Here is a 23,039-nt window from a genome sequence, read left to right on the forward strand (position 1 = left end):
GGCCGCCGCCGGAAGGGGCGCGGGCACGGGTTCGTTCCTGCCGCGGCTGCCTTACTGCTCCCGCCGAAACGCCTTTGAAGCTTTAAGGAGATAAACGCCGAGGAACTACCGTGCAATGCAGTTGTCGGGTTCATGTTTTTCCTGTAACGGAGGCAACCTCAAGGCCCGATTTCTTATTTTTCCTTCCATCACTCAAGTTTTCTTGTTGACTTTACATTTAAAACCACACAATCTGTGTGTCAACACAGGACTATTACATCACTTTGCTCTCATCAAGAGCTGTCACAAAGCTGTGGATACCGAAAAATACATTAAATCAGGCCCCTGAGAACTGCCATCTACAACAGTGAATTTCAGTTTAAGGCTTTTGTTCGTAGTTTTAAGCAGGAATATTCTTGGTTTCCCTGTACAGCTGGAAAGAGAAGTTCTGTGGGTCTCTTAACAGCCTGTTCATTCCAAGAGCAGTTCGCTATTGTTTCATAGTTTATATTAAAATAATTCTACAAGATGACAATTGCTTTTTAAATGCAGTGCATGGAACAAAAAGAAAAGTGGTATAAACAGTTTTCATTGTAACTACATAAAATGAGGCAGATTATAATTATAGTACTAATCTTTTAGTACATTAGCCTTAGTAATTTGTGTAAAAGTGACACTTTATTGGTTTAGATCTGCTGTGGTAAATGCTATATACAATTTGGAGATGTAAAAATAACTCCAAGTACAGCCAGATGCTGCAAAACTGCAATGTGAAATTCTGCATTAGACTAATTAAGAAGACTTGCACCCAATACAAATTTTACATCGCTTTAGTTTTTAACTTCCTAATTCAGACTGAAATTTACTCTCCAGCATTTTAGAGGTCCTATGCAATGACTTACCATGCAGAAGTGATTTTTAATACTTAAGTTTATTAAAATATCTTGTTTCATGTTAATTAAAACAGAGCCTGCAGTATTTCAGATTATGCTGCCCAGAAAGGAGTCTTTTCAACATTCCATAATCCATACATTTTGAACATATGAAGCATCACAAAATAAACATATGCACATTTACGTTCAAACAAATTCAATATGAATACAGTTATCTACAGTGCTTCAAAGTATACATGATTGATCTACCATCATGGAGGAGATCAAAAATTTGAGATCATAAGTCACACAGCACTGAAGAAAGCAATCTACCTCTTCAATACTGAAGTTGTTTTAATCTAAAAGGTTGGTTTCCCTGTACAGCTGGAAAGAGAAGTTCTGTGGGTCTCTTAACAGCCTGTTCATTCCAAGAGCAGTTCGCTATTGTTTCATAGTTTATATTAAAATAATTCTACAAGATGACAATTGCTTTTTAAATGCAGTGCATGGAACAAAAAGAAAAGTGGTATAAACAGTTTTCATTGTAACTACATAAAATGAGGCAGATTATAATTATAGTACTAATCTTTTAGTACATTAGCCTTAGTAATTTGTGTAAAAGTGACACTTTATTGGTTTAGATCTGCTGTGGTAAATGCTATATACAATTTGGAGATGTAAAAATAACTCCAAGTACAGCCAGATGCTGCAAAACTGCAATGTGAAATTCTGCATTAGACTAATTAAGAAGACTTGCACCCAATACAAATTTTACATCGCTTTAGTTTAACTTCCTAATTCAGACTGAAATTTACTCTCCAGCATTTTAGAGGTCCTATGCAATGACTTACCATACAGAAGTGATTTTTAATACTTAAGTTTATTAAAATATCTTGTTTCATGTTAATTAAAACAGAGCCTGCAGTATTTCAGATTATGCTGCCCAGAAAGGAGTCTTTTCAACATTCCATAATCCATACATTTTGAACATATGAAGCATCACAAAATAAACATATGCACATTTACGTTCAAACAAATTCAATATGAATACAGTTATCTACAGTGCTTCAAAGTATACATGATTGATCTACCATCATGGAGGAGATCAAAAATTTGAGATCATAAGTCACACAGCACTGAAGAAAGCAATCTACCTCTTCAATACTGAAGTTGTTTTAATCTAAAAGGGAGAAAGAAAAAGTAAGAGGTCAGACTAAATAGTAACATGCAACTTTAAGAACATTTAATTACTTGAGCCGTTTCTTAAACCTTAGTTTAAGAGACAGAGCTGAGTTATGTGAGATAAAAACATTTCTCAGTAATGTAGAGGCATGCAAATGTGAAGACTTCCAAAATAGCCGCTTGTACAAAGAAGTCTAACTATTCTGTGCAAAATGCATAAAAGCATATTTCAGCTATTTAGAAATCAAAGGAGAAGTAATTTGTTTTTTTAATAAGAAAACACCAATACATAACCGAAGCTCAGTTCCAAAGGAATGGAAGGCAGTCCTTTGGAACGCCAGCCTTTCCATGGGTACATGTCCATTCCACTAAACACCTAGACCCCAATCATTCTGCCATTAGGCCAGCTGGATGTGGTATTTCAACAAATACCTTGAGACCACTCCTTCAGCTAATAAGAGATGCTACACAGAAGCCAACGCAGTAACTGTCCCACACGGGATGCACTTAAAGTTGACTATGATCTGAACTAGAGACAGTTACTTTTGTTTGTACTTTACTTCAAGTGTGTGAGCAAAATGAAATTGCAAATAATTCTTTTTCGATTTTCACATTTCTGTTGGCACTATGTTCAAGTCTCTAGTTTATAAGAATGTAACGGCACAGTCTAAATTTAGCAGACATGTACATGACTCAAGCATGGTTCTGCTTGCTTCACTGCTCCTTGTTCAAGCACAGAACTCTCTTAAGTGTCAATGCCACACAATGGATTTATTTGAATCGGATCTTTCGCTAACTATCAACAAACTGAAGCAGACTCAAAACATTCTGAAGCAGACAATGTTGCTTCCAATGTCTCCAAGTAAAGAGAAGTAGACAAAGTAATGGAAATATGAATCACCAGCTGCACTTGTTCGATTTTTAATTCCCATTCAAAATACCTTCCAAAGATATCAATCATCTTTAACTATAACCTCCATTAACTAGCAGGGTTGTGTATTTAGTGCCCTTTACCTCAAGAGGCTTCTATCCTAAAATTAATTACCCTCTAGCTTAAGATACCTAATATTTGTAATCTTTCCTCACTTTATTAAAAAAACCCGAGCAGTATTTTATATTCATAAAGAGACTGGCTGCATATTTGCTGCAAATAGGTTCACTGGAATGACAGCTCATAAATTGAGGTTTTAGTTATCCACTGCAAAATTTACAAGTGTTTAAGTAAACTTTCTGTTTACCTTCTTAGAAGTTCTTTGGGTGACAAGCCTGTGGTATCTGTATCACTAAGGCTGTCACTGCTATCTTCAGTGTCTGAGCTGCTGTCTTTTTCTGATTTTTTATTCTTGTTTTTTCCTTTGTTTTTCTGTTTCTTATGTTTCTTTTTCTGTAAAGAGAAAATAAATAATCCCTTATTTCATTGTGAGAGACTTGGGTTTTTCCGAAAGGCAACAACAGCAAAAAGTTGATTTCAGTGTAGACTCCAAGCTTAACTGAAACAGAACACTTAACAATAACTCTTTTCCACTACACAAGACTAAGCTAAAAAATATGTACCAAAATCACGCATTTCATCCCAAGCACTCAACCCCCCTAAAACAGAAATTTCATTATTATTATAATTCGTATACAAGCCATGAATTATATGCAGTTCTCAGAATATGCCTGGTATCTTCAGCATATGACATTAAACTACCCATAACATTATATCTGTAGTCTCACTGTATATATGGAAAAAGCAGCATCCTAGCTGGATAGTTTTCTGTTCTGAAGTTCAGGTTTCAAGACACCTGAGAAACTCAGTTGCTTAAGTTCTTGTCCCAGTATATCTATTTTCTACAACCTACCATAAATAATAAAAAATTTTGACTGGCAGATCAGAGAATCAATAAACTGTTTATTTAAATTAAATACCTTTTCCTTTTTGTGTTTGTGTTCTCTCTTAGCCTTGTGTTTCTCTCTGTACTTTCTATGTTTTTCTTTCCTACTAGGCCCAGGAAAACTTGCCGACACCACTGGTTCTTGTTGCCAAGTAGGGCCTAAAGTGCAAAGCAAATGTGGAAACAAAAAAGCATGACAAAAAAGATAATTTTATTATTAAATTCTGTATTACTTTTAATCTCATAGGATAGTTTAAAAAAAAAATCTAAGCTTTCAAATGGAAATGAAACATCTAAAAACTCCTAACTGCAACCTTCCTACTGTAATTAAATACCTTTGCAATCTGTTATTAAAAGGAATTGCAAGGCTGGTCCTATAGTTTCACTACAATTTTTTACCATTGCCCCTATAGAGCTACAACAAAGTTGGTACACAGGCAAAGAGGTTCTTGCTAGTGGATCACAGCATGGTAACAAAGCATTTGTCGATGCCAGTTTGACATAACACAGGCATTTAAGAGGTAAAGTACCTATTTGCAAATGTTTTTTAAAGAGAAATAACTTGTATCTTACATACAACTTCAACATGCAGAATTTATAGGCTAGAAGTCTACAGAACCTACCAGAAGAAAAAGCTGGAGGCAACTTTGGTCCAAATTCCTCTGTTGCATCCAGTTCCTGCTTTGAAGTAGGTGACAAAGAAACACCAGGATCAGTTGAAGCAGCCACAATCTCTATGAAAAAAACAAAAACAACTTTATTTGAAAGGAAAATAAGGTAACACTTTTTCCAAAGAGCGCTGAAGAAAGTTAAAGGAAACTTTCTAAAAACCTCTAAGAAGGCAAATTGATCCGCATCCTATACCTCTGTGGACTGCTTTGGCCAACTGGATAGCTAACATGTCAACATACTGCCCTTTTTTTTTTTTTTTTAATCAAAATTTACCTTTTACACTCTACAATTACTAATTAAATTAATATCAGTGCATGTGTTTGCTTTCATTTAGTAACACAGTACTACTTTTCCATTACTTAGAATGAATAAAACACTCCACAAGATGTATAAAGTTAATAAACACTAAAAATTAGATGTTAACAGAACCAACTGTGACAGTAAGTGGACAAAGTATTTCCATTGTAAGCTAAGTATATTGTACATTTTGTTAATTTAATGACATCCTGAAAATATGGGAACTTTTTACAGCTCACTTATTAAATTTTACTAAGAAGTACAGTAAAAGATTGGTCTTCTCCCTCTCTTGTGGAAGTATTCTGGCAACTTTTATAACTAGAATATAAATAAAATGCACCTTTTTAATGTCTTAGTAAAATTATTTCAACATTATATTTTACTGGAACATCAGTATTTAGAGAGTGAATTTAATTACCAAAGAAATGCAAGTAATTTATTTCTGAATTTGTCAAATATCCACCACAAGACAGTCATAATTTATCAATCTATCTTACAATTTATCATAAGTATAAAAGTTTCCCTGTATTTCTCAGTGAAGTATGCCCTAACATGAGATGTTTTGTTCCCCCTCACTGTTTAACAAGCATATTCCATAGACAGTTTGCTTGTAAAATCTACGTAAGACACATGGTGACGTAAATAACATTGTAATATGTAAGGCCTTATTCAGTGCTGTATTATCCACATTTTCTACATGCCCAGCTCCACCAATGCCAGATGATCTGCACAAGAGCATAGCACTGTCCTAGCAGTCCTGGAGTATTTGATTCATAAATGAAGCTTTTACAAGGTATTTATAAAAATGAATATCCATTAAGCACTACCTTGTACGTTAAATGAAGAACTGTCTGGTAGATCAACTTGCTTGGTGGTTTCTGAATCTATTACCGAACTAGTTGGTTGCTGTTCTTCATCACTCTCTTCTTCAGAGGAAGATGATTTCTCATCTGAGGAACTCACAAAGATGGCCTTAAATAAGTCCATAGATGGTCTGCTTTCTTCTTCCTGATCCTTATCTTCAGTAGCTACCTGCCAAACAGCATCATAACAAACTGTATTTAAAAACTAAAGAAACTAACAATCTCCCTCTGATAAGTAATAACTTCACAGATGCGTTTAACAAAACACTCAAATATCACAATAGCTGTGAAATATACAATCTTAGGAACCGCTAGACCAAAATAGTAAAACTCTGAAATGCTGCTAAACTAAGTCAATGTCCTGTAAAGGGCAGCACAATTTGTGCTACTAAGACAGTTGAAAATAGATCCCCAGATATTATAAATTCTAATTCATTAATTCAAACTTCAATTATACACTACTAAATTTAAGTAAAAGGAAAACATCACCTGTCTCCCCAAAGTACGCACCCTCCTCCATCCAAAGCAGAAAAAAAATATATCCTATGCCTGTGAGCAAAGTGGGTGTAAGGGACTGAATTGAACTCCCAGACTGCTGAGCTGCATTTTGACTTCTCTTAAGCTGCTACTTTGAGTATAGTCATACTTGCTATCCTGGTATGCTGTAAATGTTTTACATCTCAGAGTTATAACCTCAAAATCTTTCAAAGTACAATTCTCATGTCTTTGCTTATCCTGAGTTGGTTCTTCTGCAAACTGATCTGTATTAGATCAATTCATATATTACCCAACCTTATTTCAGGGTTGTGAACATTTACAGCTATTCCCCTTTAAGTTCAAACACCGTTGTAAACTCACCTCAGTGGAAAGAGTTTCACTTGGCCCAGTTCCACATTCTTCTGTTGCTGATACTGGTGGCTGCTGCTGAACATCAGCTTTTGATCTAGCAAGACTAATGAATTCACTGATAGAATCTTTTTTCTCCTTCTCTTTATCTGACACATCCCATCTTGAAGGTTTCTTTGCTTCTAAAAACATCCCAAACATTCAAATCAATTGCATGCCAAATTATCCTGCATTTCATGGCCTACCTGATTTTAAGTTACTCTGCTTCTTCAGTATAGTTTGACGTTTTAAAAATCTTTCTAATGAACATCTGACCTATAAAGGTCTTCTAGGTAGAAGAAATTAGCATAATATCATTATATCACTGAACTTATTTTCAATTTCTTAAGTTTGCTTGTGGTTTTTTTTAATTAAAAAAAAAAAAACCCAGAACACACAACAGGTGGATAAGTTCTCCATGACAAAGATATGCTTTTTCTATACTATTATCTCAATTATAGCTAAATGAATAAAGTAACAACAAACTTACTGTTGAGACTGTTATTCTGTTGGATGTTTTCATTTGTTGCTTGAGTTACAGATGTGGTGGGCTCAGGCAGGGTTAAGAAATTAAACACAGAATACTTGTCTCGTTTCACTTTTGGTAACCCAACAATGGAAGAACTAGAGGGCAATAAAAGTGTTTGTTGATTATTGTTTTCCACACAGAAAAGGCCTCAAATTATCTACAACAAACTGAAACACCTACAGTAGTCCTTAAAATGCATACTATTTTGTCAGAGGTCACCATGTTTAATGAGGCAAATAAAAACATTAGGCAGTTCTGTATTACATCTATTATGACACAAGGAAAACATCAAGCCAGATTTTCCACAAGCGTATGAAAAACTTAGAATTTTCAAAAAGTGTTCAATATATCAGTATCAATCATCTTACTCAGGATATGGATCAGGAACATTGAATCTTTTACACAACAGCTTTTCAGGATGCCATTCAAACTTGTCTCTTGTGAGTTTGCCAAACATCTTCATCTTCACAGCAGTTTCCTTATCATCAATATCATTCTGAAAAAGTCAAACATTTATTGCTGCTAAAGTAACAACTTACTGAATTGACTATTACTGTTATAAGACTTAAGAACAGGACAGTAACATAAATATTTAAGTGTAGTTTAACAAATCACTGCTTTGTATACACTGAATGTTTTCAAAAGTTTGCTAAACAGAAGGGCAACAAAACATTGACATTGTATCTACAAAAGAGTTTTAAAGAAAAAGAACTTTGAAAGTCAGGGTTAAGGCAGCAACTGCAGCTCCAATGTACTAAAAGACTGTAAACAGCATATACCTCTTGGTCCCGAGGAACTTCGACTTTGTCAACATCATCTTCATATTTGGCCCGGGTAAACCTGGATGACAGTGTTGAATTTGAGGATTTGTAGAACATGGCCGCACGGAAGAACTCCTCCTGTTCTCTTCCTCGCTCCCATTCTGTCATACTTGGGTCTAAATAATGTTCCAATGTATCTACTATAAGATAAGGAGAGAAATGCTTAGCAGAGATTACAGCTTAATTAGGTCTGACACTTTCCAAACAAAAAATAAGATAATAAGCAAACATCCTTGCAAGTATTTAATAAGTATTTAGTTTAAGGATAGTGTTGATCTCAACTGTGTTATTCCTTGATAAGCAGAGGTAGTTTTTCAAGATAGCACGAATGATAGCATTTGCCAAATGTAAGATAGATATTTTAAATACTTTTACTTGTCATGCCGACTCCTTACTTATTACCCTCTAATGAATGTTCAAAATACTTAATGTATTTAATAGGCGTTTAAAACAAAAAGTATAATCCAAAGCTGTATCAAATAACTAAAACGCAGAACACAGAAGTTAACCAGTGAGTAAGCCTGGCCAGGCTTTGGTAACTTCAAGGGGCTTTCTGGTATACAAAATGCCCACTGAGAAATATAGAATTTGGACACAGGTTTTTGTAAACAATACAAAGCCTGTTTAAAGCAATGGGTTCACATTTGCTCCCAGAAGGAATAGGAAATAACACCAGCGAAGCAGAGACACTCTTACAGTCTTAATCATTCAAGTTATTTAAATATTTCTGCATTTTCATCATTATGACTAAGGAGGCACTTACAGTCGTAAGAGGATACTCAATTTTACACAGGGAAAAACCCAGTCCTGAATGGAGGAACTATGGGTTCAAAGCTCAAGTAGTCTGTCCCAATGCGGTAACCACAAGAGGCTACTGACCAGGACATATTTTTTTCATATAGTGAAAAGAATTATTTTAAAAAAATCCTAAAATAACAAAACCAGGTTTTCTACCTGACACTATACCCTTTCCTCTGCAAAACATTACTGGTACCCTTTTTCTTCTTCCCCAATACCTTCTTTGTACTTTGAAATTTAAAAATAAACCAGCCCTTATTTTTTTATTTTAAGACAATCTAGATTCACCTGCTGCTGCTGATCTCCCTAGATCAGATTTCAGCTTTTATGTCTTACAGAAAAATCACAGCACTGGGGAACTCGCCACAAGGCATCGTAAGTACCTGGTTTAACGCAAGATACACCACGGTATCATTTAATAGCAAAAACCTAAACAAAATGGAAGGAGACTGAAAGAACACGAAAAGAGCAGGTGAAGGGGGCTGGGTTTTTTTGGTTTTGAGCAACAAAGAGCTCTGCATGTATGCTATGATTTTACAGCCACAGTTTTTTCTGAGAAGAACTTAAGTAACAGTGGCAGTTTGAGTATCCAAAGGACATGTAATACAAGCTTTGACAAGCGTGAACTACTTCATTCACTTTAGGATTCTTATCTCCTCTGGAAGTGCAGGGTATGGGTTTTCTTTTCATTTTTCCCATCTTGTGTGGGAAGAGGAAAAAAATTGCCGTTCTGCTGTGACCCGATAATCTTTCTGCATTTTTAGGATATGTCAGTTTTACTCCACAAAGAGAAACAAACTAAATGAAAATGCTTGTTCCATGCATAGTTTGTGGTACTGGCCAAAGCCGAAATCTACTTTGGCAAACAAAAAGAAGGGAAACCCGGAAGTACATGCAATTAAGTAGAACATCCTGGAGAACAACACTTCTGCTACAGCATAAAAGTATGAAATGTAATGCCTAAAATAAAGTCTCGCTGACACTTAAATTACTGAGCTGTTTTCCTGAAGTCAACACAATTAAATATCAGTAAAAATTTCTTTTAATATTGGCCCTAAGAAGAAGTAGAGGGAGAAATGCTGCGGAATTCAGGAAGAGAACTCATAGCAAACAAAAAATGCATCAGGACAAAAAAGCAGAAAAAAGAAAAGGGGGGGGAGGGGGGAATCAAGAAATTTTTTTTCAGAGAAAAATTAAAATGTCAGGATTAACCTCTTCAGTTACCTTTTTCTCCTTGTTTAAGACTTCTCACAAAACTTTCGTATCTTTTTTGTTTTTCTGGATTTCTTGCAAATGGTTTGAAGTCACTAGAACCAGCATTTGCTAACTGCCCCCCCAACAACATTTGCCATTTGTGAGAAGCATCATCTGGGGAGGCTGGCTGGAATCTGCTATTGTGTGACTGCTGAGGCAGTATTTTTGCTTTCATTTGTTGTTCAGATGCTTGTTTCACTTCTTTGAGTCTTTCTCTATCTTTCTCAGACAGATATTCCAAAACAGAAGGAGCCGGACCTAAAACCAAAAAAAGCAGTAAGAGATAAGTAGAAATGAAAAATTACTACAACTATTTCTGCCACTTTAGTGGAAGAAAAAAGCCTACCACTATGCATACACATTCAGAGAAAACACTCTTTAGCAGCAATAAACAGTATAATGGCAGAGATGGTAGATAAAAAAATTGGCCACTATTGCACATTTTATGCTATTTACCACATATTTACACATTACTTTGTAGATTTTACTATTGTAGACATAAATGCGAACCACATTTACAAATTACCTTTTTAGTGAATCTGCATGTATTTCAGTGAAACCTCGTTTTACAGGGAAAAAAAAATCCTCACAGCCTACTACATTCCGAAGTCATAATGCCACAAAAAAAAAACCCAACCAACCACACACCCCCACACAATCCCACACATACTTTTCATCTTTAAAAGAGTTAAGTAAATGAAAATGCAGGCAGATATGTCAACAATTCATCTGCTGAGATGAAACTGAACAATAAGGTATTCTAGCTAAGCCGACTAGATTTAGTATGTTTACATTAGAAAATAGTGTTCAAGGCTAGACCAAATTTTTACTGTTATATAAACAAACAGGGGACCTAAAACACAAGCCAAGGTGCGGTCACATATATCAATACCTTTTAGACCAGTCTCTCCTAGTCGTTCCCTCCTCTGAGATGCATTCAAAGCATGCCTGCTTTGCTGTGTTGTATCACTCCCAATTTTTCCAGTCGATTCCTCTAATGCCTTCTGTAAACAGCAGTTTTCATTCCCAGCTGCTATCACAGGTCGAAAGTAATGGACTGGTCTGTAATTTCGTGGCAGGTCAGGTGGTGGATAAATCTTGGCGGGGGGATGACAAAACAAAAATCCACTGAGAGAGAGATACAACTTTGTATTTAGCACTTACAAATGTGTTTCAGAAAAAGTCACCTCAATCTAAAAACTCCTCAATTTACATCTTAGCAGTGGAAACAGGTATTACACACTACTGATTCTTTTAGACCCAGTCAGTAAGTGGCATCGTAATACAAACTTTGGGAACAAGCTGTTACATTGTTAATACGTAACAATTATGAGAAATAGGAAAACATGCACACCACTTTATTTCTAAGAACATAAAAAAACGTTGAGCAACAGTAAAGTCCATACAGCTCACATGTCCATTTGCTAATGTTATTCTTAATACAAAAATATCAGTATCTGCTTACCTTGCTTGGAGTTGATGATTTTGATGCCAAGGAAAAACCATCCAAGATTTTGCCTATATATTTAACTTCTCTTTCAGACCCTACAAAATGACCATAGAGTTGGTCAATACTTAAAACATGTATGTTTGGCAAAAAGCATTTTTTCTGAGTATTTTCCATTTTTCAATATATTTTATGGAGCATAACTGTAGTTCTTTGTCTTCGTTGCCTTTCATTTAAAATTAAGGGTTCTGAATCTGGATTAGTATTATACAGCTAAAAAACTACTAACGGAGAGATTGCTGTAAGATGAACATGGCTAATAGTGAGGCAACAGTATCACTACCGTGCATAGCTAACATCACAAGTGCCATTGCGTACAACTAACATCAACAGGTACTCTAGAAATCATTACAGTATTTCATGTACTTAAAAGTTGCACTAAAAATAAAGTGGTATCAAGATAAAATTTACAAATGTTATTTGAAAATACACAAGTATATCTAAAAAAATTAAAAAAACCTCTTCGCAAGTACTGGGTCTCATTTTGTAGCCATGATTCACAATCATTTGTTTTCTTCAGTGGAATTGAATGCTGTATCTCACAAAGCAGCACATATTGTCCTTTTAAAAATATAATTTGGGCGTTTAATCTACATTGGGATTAGTGGAGGACTTTGGAAATTATTTCCAGATTTGGACACTTCAATACAGAAGGAAGACTAGATGAAGTTTCAGATATCAGGACTAGAAGATACCAGTCCACTGAAAATTGAAATATTTGGAAAATAGAGGCTACACTTATGTCATCTTTTTGTTCCCCAAATACAAATTACACTAGCTCTTCAGATAGAACTACAGTTCTTACTTTTTTTTGATTTATACTGCTTAGGTGCTGTCCAGCCATACAAGCCATCCCCAGGTTCCTCATCTTTTAGAACCGTATCGTATTTTGACAGTGTTTCGGTTGCATAAATATCATCGTCTTCCTCCTCTAAAGCTCCTACACCAAAAGCCTAAAATATATTTTAAATAAAAATAATGAGAATTCAAAAGTGTAAAAATAATACTTTTAAGTCACATATCAGAACACATCTACATCTATCCATCTATATTATATAAGATGTCCAGTATACATACATATACTGGAACTGTACTGTACAGCTTCACAAAAAGAACCTGCTATCAGCTAGTGAAAAAAAAAAACCAAAACCCCTAACTGAACACAAAGCAAACATATTCCACTTCCCTTGGCAGGGAGGGACAGTGAGTTTGGTCTGTACAGGATGAGGACAGCAGCCTAGTTCCACAAGGTAACATTTACAGTCTAAGAGCGGGTTAAGTTCTCAAAAGGAAAAAAAATGTAAGTTGGCATGAAAATTAAACAAGTATAATTCCCAGAAATATAAATTGACAGTGCTTCTACGTAAGAACTACAAATACCACGGAGGGAAGCAAAACCTCTCTAGCTGACAGATTCAACATTACTGAAAGTAAAATCGACAAAAGAAATGTAAATGAAAAATATATTGAATATTAACTTTCTCTAATCAAAGTCACACAAGAATTTCCTCCACCCAACTATTCAGAGTGAGGTACTTTATAGTTCTCTTCAACAATACTGATAAATGAAGGCATTTAAGAGTTCTAACGATTTGCCCACATCTTCATATTAAGTAAAAAAAACAAAAAAATCCTGTTCTCAAAGCACATGTAAGATTTCTTACAATAACCTTACAATGACTAGGTGCCTTCCACAGAAAAAAAACAAAATTTATTTAGATTCTATTGCACTAACAGTAAAATGGATTTTAAAGTGTCCTTACCTGACCCGTTATACCTAGTTTTCTTCCTTTACTGTGTCTCAGATCACCAAGTAAATTGCTTGTGTCTTCAGAACCACCTGTGAAAAGATTCAAGTGTTCTCTTCCAGATACACCGAACAAAGCTTGTGAGGGGTCCAAACCCTTATAGCCAAGTCCATGGACATTCTCTTTTGGAGTCAAATCTACAGGCATTACGTCTTTCGGCGCAAATGTCACATTCTCTGGCTGGTATTCATCCTCTTCATCCTTGTACAAAATAAAAGTATGTAAGAGCAAATACGACTAAAAGCTTTGTATGTTGAGCTTTTACAACATTTAGTTAACATGAAACTAGGTAAGTTTGCATTTCCTAAATTATATATGAAAATATGTATGAACTACACCTGCTTAGGTAGCAAAAGAATAAATTTAGTTACATTAAAACCTTTCTTCACGATAAGCATAGTAAGTAAGTAGTTAAAAGAATACTTTTAACAAAACTTGGAACTGCATGTTAAAATACTGTTCAAAGACATCAAAGAAGTTTTTTTTTTTAAAACGTGTTAGCACACATTCTTACATAAGTCAACAAACAACTTTTGCCTGTTCAATACCTCAGAACCCTCAGACAGTCCAGGTGGTAACGCACAACCATATACTTTCACTGCAGGGTCTGTAAGAGACGCAATAGCATCATATTAAATTACAATTCTTTTTAAGTTTCTCTAAGATTAAAGAAATGGACCAAATAAAAGGAAGTTTTAAAAGGAAGTTTCTAATCAGTCTATGAATGCTAACTTTCTATTAATAGAGTTCAGAATTTCACGGAACTTACCAGGTTTTTGCCTGCGTGGCTTTCTTTTGACTCGCGGTCCAACTCCTTGTCCTTCTTTCCAGCCCATTTTTCGTAACAGTTCAACCCCAACTGTTATTCTAAAAAGAATACAAAAGGAAAAAAATTACCTCAAACCACATTTTTAATATTTATTGAGAAATAATATACATATATACCATTCAAAATTACATTTTTATACCCCACTTTAAAATCAAATCTGAATGTATCAACATTTGCATATACACTACATCCCAGTTTGTAAATGTTTACCTGGTACAATTCTGCACATAGGAAACAAAAATCCAGGTGGAGGCCACTTACAAAGTGTAACACTACGGATCTTCCAGTCTCTTTCATGGATTACCGTGGTCAAACATTACTTTTCTAACCAATACAACACTTCCAAGTGAAAGAAATTGCTTGGTTAACTTTTATTTAAATTTACTTACTTTGATGGTCCTATTAAATCATCAAATGCGGTGGTTCCTGGAATGGCAGCAACTACTCCTGCAATTTGTCTAGCTTTCTCTTTTATTCTGTCTTTAGCTTTGGATGCAAAATCATCTGTGGTTGTAATATCTTTTGGTGCTATCCCAAATTCACTAAGATCCTGGAAAATATAGACAAAATGGAAAGAATCAGATTAAAAATATGTTTCCTTCAAATGCTTACTTACTGTAATGGTAAAGGAAAGAAAACAGGCTATGACCATATGACCTTCATATTAGCTAAATTTTTCAAGCCGTTTATACAGTTGTTTTTTCAATAACTTGAACGGTCATATTTTAAACAGCTTCAAAAGTATTTGTATTTTCTGATACAGAAAGTGAAAGGGTTAAGTTCTGGGTTTTTTTTAATATTGAGATTACAGGAGCTTCCTAAGTGAATCTATGAAACATCCTATAGGACCTAGCAGTATAACACTGCATACAAAAAGTAATTTTAAAGTTACGTCCATTTTCGCTGTTTAAGTTCTTTAGAAGATTTCATTGCCTGAAAAACCTGCTGTCATGGCAACTACTTCCAAAAGACTTGTATTCCTTTCTAAATTTACCTCTTCATCCATGAAGTCTTCTGGTCCAAGAATGGTTCTGTCTGCTCTCTTCTGCCGTGACGATACAAAAGCTGAAGGAGTCCATCCTTTAAAGAAAGTAAATATCTAAGGGAAGTACTGTGAACTGTAACATAATATTTGAAAACAATTCAAACATTTCAACCTTACACCTTAAGGATACATCAAGGGAACATCCATAAAACTGCAGTCCAAAAACTCAAGGGGAAATAACTTCAACAGTACCATTTCAACTATTTACAGCAGAAAAAAAAATGCTTAATGACAGTTAATTTATTTTCACTAACATTAAATTATGATAATTAATTAACCCTTCCCAGAAGACAGAAAAATATCTAACCTTCCTTTGTGCCAACAGTGTTAAAGTAACCAGCAGAGAAACCACCAGTAAATGCTCCATGGAAACGCTGATATCGTCCCTTTGCATCTTTAACAGTCTGTTCTTGAAGAGGAACTGGCTTTTTAATTCGTTCACCTACAGTGAGATAAGTCAGAAACCAAGTCACAACAGTGCATAAAGAATGGACTCTCCGCTTGCTCCAGACGCCATTTCTTCCTTGCAATTAAGAACTGGATCAAATAGTAGCCACCCTAAAGTAGAAAACGTCAGCAGTTTACATTTATTCCCACCCTACTGTATACACTGTTGATGTACACTGCTAAAGTAAACGCATGAAGTGTTCAAATAGAAATCCTAAATTCCAACAAGTTCTGAGAACATTTTTTTTTTTCCCTGTGAAAGGACACTTTTATTTGTTAAGTATGCAAGACACCTGACAGGATTTCATCACTTAAGTAATTGTCTTGAGAAATTGCACCACATCTGAAGCGTTCAAAAGTGAAACAAAACACAAAAGCTATCGACTTTGACATAAACATTTGCACCTTAACACTATTTCTATGAATTAAGTGGCACAGACTCAGGAGTCACAGCTGTACAGAAGTCCTTGGATGATGCCGAGTCCATCTCACAAATACCAGTGTATGATGTTCACATTAGAATAACTGCATACACTTCAGCTGTTATATGAAGTCTACATATAACAGTAGCTGTTATATGAAGTCTACTTTTTTTTTTTGAGGCGTGGGGAAAGGACAGAAAGACAGACAGGCCCCCAGCTCCGGCCAGAACAGTGCCGGCACAGGCCCTGGGGTACCCCAGGCCCACACCCTTACGCCGGAAAGCCGCTGTAGTGCTGAGAGAACCTTTTTACACTCCCGTCGCGGGAAGCCTGCCTTCCGTTCCCAGACCGTTTTACCCCGTGGCCCCTCGCCCAGGGCCGGCGCCAGCACCCCTCTCTCGCAGGCCAGCACGGCTGCCAAGGCAGCCCCTACGCCCCACGGCAGCAGGAGAAGGGGGAGGCTGGTCTGCGCTGGGCCCACACACCACAGCTTTCCCGAAGCGAAGGCCGTAAGGAGGTGGACAGCAGCCCCGGCCCTCTCGGTCCCCGTCGCGGTAGCGGGGACCCCTCTCGGTCCCCGTCGCGGAGGGCATTTCCAGCGGGGGGCTACGGTAAAGCGGGGCGGGCACGGCGGTGACCGGAGCCTGCCCTGGCCGCGCGGGGTCCCTCCAAGCGCAACCGGCGTCGGTTTAAGAGGTTACAAAACCCGGTATTTTCAGTGACTCCGGCCAGCCCTTTCGTCCCGGAGGACTCTGTGAAGAAATGTGGAAAATGCTACCGCGTGCTGCTCCCAAATTAACGGTCCGAAATGTTGTTTGATGTCTTTAGAAATTAATGCTGCTAGAAAATGTCAAACACTGAATAATCGATGGCCATTCGGTAAACTACCTCGAAACATCTGATGCACCCGGTCACGCCCACTCGCGAAACACCTCAGGACTAAGGGCTGGGAAAAGGACGGCAAAAATTCTGTGAAACAGATTTTACCTGAATCGGGGTGTGAAGAGAACTCCACCCTGAATCAATATGACCATGGGAGGTGTTGATTTAATTGAATTACAGTCTTTCGCAGATAATGTGGCAAAATTTGGTTAACCACGTTGTTTTACGAGCTATTAAAAAAGAATGTGCACGGGAATCGGTGCAGAAGTCTCTGCAGTCAAACCTTTACTAAAAGAGCTTTATCCTTTTACACTTTCAGGTATCTCTGCACCTCTTTGGGGAGTCTTGTATCATGAGAGAAACTTTTACAGAATATATTTTATACAAGGACCACATAAGAATCAATAAGTATTCACCGGTAAGGCCCAAGTGTTCAAAATTTTAATTTTAATTTTGTGGCTTTCCACAGTATTATCCTTGAGAAACTCATATGTCGATTTTCATTAATTTGATTTCTCAAGCTGACATTTTACCATAATACTCGGATTCACTACAAGCACAATATATTCTAAATTTAAAAAACGAACAAACAAGGAAACAAAAAAACCCAAACCACTGCAAATCCAAATAAAAAGCACTTCTTCGTGCTGAAGATAGATTCTATCAATCCCCAACTTCTGTAAGCAAGTATCACCAGTTTCTTGAAATCCTTGAAAATAAATCACAACACAGTCTTGAGAGATTCCTGCCCTTAGCAGGTAAGACTTCTGCAAGTTCAGTGGCGTATTTTCTAATCCAGTATTTGTGTTTGTTTGTAGACACAGAACTGGTTTCTTTCAAAGTGAAACTACCTGAGTTTCATGTGCTTTCAGCTTTCCATTATTTACACAGTTTCATGCAAATACAGAGTACTCTTTAATTTAGGTCTCTAATTGACTTAAAAACAATATAATAGAAGCCACAGACATTTATCTACATGCATTATCTTTTCTCATTGTTACTAATTAGTAAGCAGTTAGCTAGAACATATAGTGACAAAATGAGTTATCAGCACAGTTGCTGTTTCTCTTTGTTTAGGAAATAATTGTTCCTGAATAGTCAATTCTATGTGACTTTGATTTAACACACAGGCCTAAATAAACCTTCTTTGCACAATGTTAACAGAAAATCTTTTGAGTGTCTTGTCTGTTATGTTCAAAGACTTGGGGTAATCAAATATTGAAGTTTTTTTTCCCTTTAAGGCTTTTATCAGATTAGAATTACTTTTGCATCCCAGTGGTATTTCCTCCTCCATGGTAAACTCTTATCTCCTGTTTACAATTGTTAAACCAGGTGACAATTGCTATTTGTAGCTGTTAAACAAGACAGTAATTCCAATGTCTTTTGATAATTGCAATGAAACCAAAATATTAGTAGGTCTGGATAGCTTATGTTTAAAATAAATTTTTACAGTCATTTGGCTGGTGAAAAAAAAAATCAACATTTATGAATGAAGACCCAAATACTTGCCAGTACATATCAAGCTGAAATTGAGCCCCTAAGCCATAGATGGACTTCAGGCTTTAGTTTTCCAATACATTTTCAACATCTGTTTTTGAATTAGTGCATCAAGAAGGTCGACCATGAAAGTGTCTTCCTATATCTTTTGTTACATTCTTTAAAACCAGTTCCTCAAATAGATAACTTTTTGTTGGTTAGTTTTAAGTTACGTGAGTCACTGGAACTTCAGACTAAAAGCAGCATAATTGATATATAAAAGAAGGAAGCAAAAATTCGATTCATTTACAGGGGTGTTAAAAACATGTTAAAGAAAAAAGGAAAACATAAGTACAGGAATGATAAAAATACAGTATTAAATACACTACATTTTTATTTTTCAAAACACAGCAAAAAGAGACAGACAGCTTGACTTCACCTCCGCCTTATCTTGCGTTCAATGGGAATATTCACCCGAATATTCCTCCTACCAACACATGGCTACTCTATCAGTTGACGAAACAGACACATGAAGTACAGACCCTGAGGCATTGTTTTAGCTTCTACAAAGTGCTAATTTACATTTTTTAAAACAATGAACAACAACAAAAAAAGAGATAACGAATATTGTCCTTAAGTACACAGATTTTTATCTATGGATCTCAGCTAAAGGCAAGGCATTGTCTGGAAAAAGTGGTGATGATTTTGCCTATGTTTGGCGTTAGGTTCTTAATTCCCACTGAAACTGCAATGTCTTGTTTCCAATATGATCTTACAGTGGAATAGGCAAAGCATATTAGCTATTCAATAGTAAATGGGATTTTTTTTCCAGTGAAGATAAAGCTGCAGTTAACACACGCCCCACACTGTTAACCTGAAGTAGCAGTGAAATGCTGCACCTACAGCCAATCATATCATGGCCATCCAAAGCCCTTATATTGAGTTTGTGTACCATTTTTATACCATTTTGCTATCATTCAGTCAATTTATTGGTAAGGAAACCTTCTACTGGCACTTCTTACTTGCAGTTCCTGTCTAGTCACTTTTCAATTCATCTGTCATAAAATGCAGAAGATCTTTTGTTTATGAGAACGCCTTCCCATTCTTTACTCTCAAACTTTTCTAACTTGAAAATATCCTACATCTTGTAAACTTATAACAGCCTCAAAGCAGATTCACATCACTATTGCTACTGTGCCCCCATGCCCTGTTTTTGCCATTCTCAATCTCTTTTTTTTTTCCCCAGAAAATACATATTTGGAAAGAGTCGGGGGGGAGATCAACCTACGATCCCTTTTCTTCTCTCCTCACCTAAAACTTCCCTATGGTAGCCAGACATTTGCTCATTAAGAACTGCAATCTTCAGCAATAAACGATGATACTAACTTGACTAACTCGCCACAGTTGAATTCACCAACCATAAAGCTATAGGCTGTCAGGGTTACTGGCAAAATCTTTTTGTCTTTCCTCCCAGAACAGAAGTTTTATATTCAAAGCCACCAACAATAGGAGAAGAAATATGTAACCACGTGTCAGGTTCAGAATTCAAGAATCTACCTTGAGAAACAGCAGGAGTTGATGCATACTTCTGCCTTCATACAGTATCATTCTAACGTGCTTTTGCAGATAAGCCTCTGTGTCTCTCTGGGACAAAAGCTGTCTTTGAGGCACCTGTTACCATCCTGTAGCCGCAAGGTCTGTAAAAATCACAAAAAGAAACATCCTCTTTCCAGAGAGCAGCACCTGTCCTTACTGAGTCAAACCAGATTCGTATCTTAAGTATGTAACAGTGCATCAACACACGTCCCAGCAGGAAATGAATTTTCCAAACCTAGACCATTTCCTAGTGGCCAAAGAGAAGACTAAAGATGGAATTTCATATATTCACATATTTTTTCAAGATGGGGGAGGGGGAGAAGGACAAGATTGACTGAGCAAGTGGAGTGATACAAACATAACAGAAATATGGCACATAATGTGTACATGTACATATATATCATATATACTAGTGTGTGTCTGCGGTAAGGCTATCCAAATTCTGGTCCCTCTTACCTTTACTATTGTGGGACAAAATTTGGGACAACTCAAGCTCTGCATTCTGTGTCTGTTTTCAGCGTGGTCATTGTTCAGATCACCTGGCTGGTTTATCTATGAAGATGCACAAAGCCAGATAGCACCGAGTTCTGTAAAACAAAGAGAGAGATTTGATGCAGAGATAAGATTAATTGCTTTCAATGTCAATACTTTAGGTACTACTTAGGTAGATCTTCTTTGGATGCAAATTCTTAAGCATTTGATGCTTTCTCGGAGATAGTGACACAGTGCACCAGATCACTGAATTTACTCTCTTCTAATATTAAATATCAACCAAACATCTGCATCTATACGCCCCTTTTTCTGAGTGCATGAGTTCCAGATTCCTAGCCTGTTATTACTCAATCTTTACAATGCAGCAAACCAAACCTTCTGATTAATATAATTGTGAGAAACTGAGAAAGTCTGTGGTATGCACACCTCTATTTAGGAATTCTAATATCAACCAAAAAGCGGCTGGAGACAAGATGTTTAACCAACTGGTGAGAAGAGCAGGGACATGTTTTTTTGAGGGTAAATCAGGTTTTGGAATGTTCTAAGCTGCAATTTACATTCCAGGGTCAGGGAGCACTCCTACCCAGTCATTAGACAGCTCAGCCCTAGCTACTGAGACCATGCAACCAACGCGTGCCTTTTGCAAAAAAGCATATTCACCCTATGCAGACAAAACTTAGTGACTTACTTAAGAAATATGACATCAGTCATATTTCTAGAATCAGTCCTAGTGCAGTCATGATAAAGTACCCTTTATCCAAGTGAGGGGAAGGCACAGCCTAATCTGGCAGTTGTGAGAGTGTTGAGCGATATACTCAGGACACTAAAGATGGGGGAGGAAGCCTCCAAGACCTAGCTTGGACTCTCCTGAATTTGCTGTAGAAACTTGCTGTGTGTAGCACTGCTGACTTTGTTTTATTCAGAGAATCCACCAGCAACGAAGAAAGGCTGTGTTTTGTCACCAAGATATGTTAGAAGTTATGTTTGGTATTGTACTGTGCAGAAGCTTCTGTAAATTTGTGTTTTACACATAACTATGGTAATAGTCACACGTAGTGTTGTTAACTGTCTGACCCTTTGGCCTGGCTACAAACTCTTAGGACTTCATTTGGAGTAATAGCTGTAGCCTTTCAATGAGATCAGTTTTCAATAAATCCAGTGAAAGCAGTGCAAACTCCCAAGATGGTCACATTAATACTGTTTTAATTGCCAGATTGCATCAGCATGGCCTACTCTGGCAAATTACTCATTTCTCTCTCATTTATATTAACTTAAACTAATTTATATGGATTGTATTGGAGTTTTACACTGATTTGCAAGATTTAAATTTTAAAATCTTTTTTAGTTTGGCAGGTAAGTAGATTTTCTAATAGCACAAAAAATAATTTAAAACATTTTTTACACCTTTTAAATAGAAACTGGAGCAAGTTAAACTACTTTCCCACTTTTACCTATTTCTATTTAACATATAATTTGATACATTCATCCAGTATCTTTAGAATTATTGGAAAAAAGGAAAAGTACCGGGGTGAGAATGAATAAAATCGGGAAGAACAAAATTCAGCTGACTTCAAGAGAGACAGCAGCAGATCTTCGGACCCCAATTTCTGAGTTGCTGACTCTAGTTTTCTTCCTTAAAAACAGGCAGTAGACACACAGATTTAACTGGACTGCTCTCATAACTCTCTGGAGACACCGGCGTTTTCAAAGAAAGTTTCAGTTAAGGATGTAATTCCAAAGATATGTTTCCTTTGATAAAGAAACGTCGTCTCTGCAGATTTTTTCCTGACACAACTACACCATACTTCTAAGAAAGATGAAAAAAGAGAAAAGAAGGCAGGGAGGGAAGACAAATTTGGTAATATCGATTCAAGTACTTTGCTGTATTGCATCTTTAAATGCTAAATGCCCACATAACTCTGTAGGTTAGACCTGGCTAGTAATAGGAACCAATATCGGCAATTTCCTTACACGAGTGTCCAATAACAACATTTGCAAAACCGGTTACACAACGGAATATTTCGAAGACAGGTTTTCCGTGCGAACTCTGCAGGTTTTTGCAACGCTGAGGTTGATCCCACAGCAGCTTCCCGGAGCCGGGGCCAGCCCTGCCTTTCACCGAGATACCGTTGCTTATCAGGGGCCAGGCCGGAGCCCCTCCAGCTCCCCGGGCTCTGGGATCCGTCCCGGGCTCCTGCCCTCCCCCAGATAAGGGTGCGGGAGCTCGGGCCTCCCCGCGGGCCGGAGAAGAGGTCAGGCCTGCGAGCCATGCTGGCAGGCCCACGCGCACACGCTGAGGCGCGATGTGGCCCTGCGGGCCCCGGGAACTGTCCCCGGTAAATGTTCCCCGTTGCGAGGGGCACCCCGCGGGTTTGGGGAGCAGCCCTCTCGGAGGAATGAGCCCCGCGCTGAAGGACAGCCACCCGCGAGAAACCTTATGTCCCCGAGGCGGGCACCGGGCCCGGGGAAAGCTGGCGGCGGCCCCACGCGGCCGGGGGCGGGCGCC

General features: G+C 37.1%; 3 protein-coding genes across 3 annotated transcripts in view; 1 reads left to right on the top strand and 2 right to left on the bottom strand.

Annotated features, from left to right (window-relative positions):
- The window catches only part of WDR88 (WD repeat domain 88), an 18,531-nt gene extending 16,583 nt beyond the window's left edge, over positions 1 to 1,948 (bottom strand). Inside the window, 1 exon segment of the mRNA XM_009320324.1 lies at positions 1,943 to 1,948. Coding sequence (XP_009318599.1) covers positions 1,943 to 1,948 — 6 coding nt within the window.
- GPATCH1 (G patch domain containing 1) lies at positions 1,716 to 22,803 on the bottom strand. Its single transcript, XM_009320325.1, has 21 exons — positions 22,505 to 22,803; positions 16,479 to 16,753; positions 15,526 to 15,660; positions 15,168 to 15,253; positions 14,563 to 14,723; positions 14,114 to 14,211; positions 13,893 to 13,951; positions 13,300 to 13,545; positions 12,342 to 12,489; positions 11,495 to 11,574; positions 10,922 to 11,126; positions 10,000 to 10,287; positions 7,936 to 8,117; positions 7,525 to 7,652; positions 7,118 to 7,251; positions 6,601 to 6,770; positions 5,707 to 5,911; positions 4,534 to 4,644; positions 3,945 to 4,069; positions 3,272 to 3,417; positions 1,716 to 2,031 (listed from the first exon to the last, which is right to left on the bottom strand). Exons 1-21 carry the CDS (start codon positions 22,801 to 22,803, stop codon positions 2,010 to 2,012), a joined length of 3,303 nt encoding a protein of 1,100 aa, XP_009318600.1. The 3' UTR covers positions 1,716 to 2,009.
- A 33-nt stretch (positions 22,804 to 22,836) lies between these two features.
- RHPN2 (rhophilin, Rho GTPase binding protein 2) overlaps positions 22,837 to 23,039 on the top strand; it is a 33,602-nt gene continuing 33,399 nt past the window's right edge. The window contains exon 1 of the mRNA XM_009320326.1: positions 22,837 to 22,992. Coding sequence (XP_009318601.1) covers positions 22,837 to 22,992 — 156 coding nt within the window. The remainder of the gene's footprint in view (positions 22,993 to 23,039) is intronic.

Source organism: Pygoscelis adeliae, unplaced genomic scaffold, assembly GCF_000699105.1.
Source record: "Pygoscelis adeliae isolate BGI_AS28 unplaced genomic scaffold, ASM69910v1 Scaffold62, whole genome shotgun sequence".
NCBI lineage: Eukaryota > Metazoa > Chordata > Aves > Sphenisciformes > Spheniscidae > Pygoscelis > Pygoscelis adeliae.

Bases quoted from the DNA above. Each gene is read 5' to 3' on its own strand.
- GPATCH1 (XM_009320325.1), bottom strand. From the start codon at position 22,803: ATGGCTCGCAGGCCTGACCTCTTCTCCGGCCCGCGGGGAGGCCCGAGC. The intron at 14,724-15,167 runs GTAAATTTAGAA...TATATTTTCCAG, and splicing joins AAGACTTCATGGATGAAGAG to GATCTTAGTGAATTTGGGAT. The intron at 2,032-3,271 runs GTAAACAGAAAG...TCTCCCTTTTAG, and splicing joins CCCAAAGAACTTCTAAGAAG to ATTAAAACAACTTCAGTATT.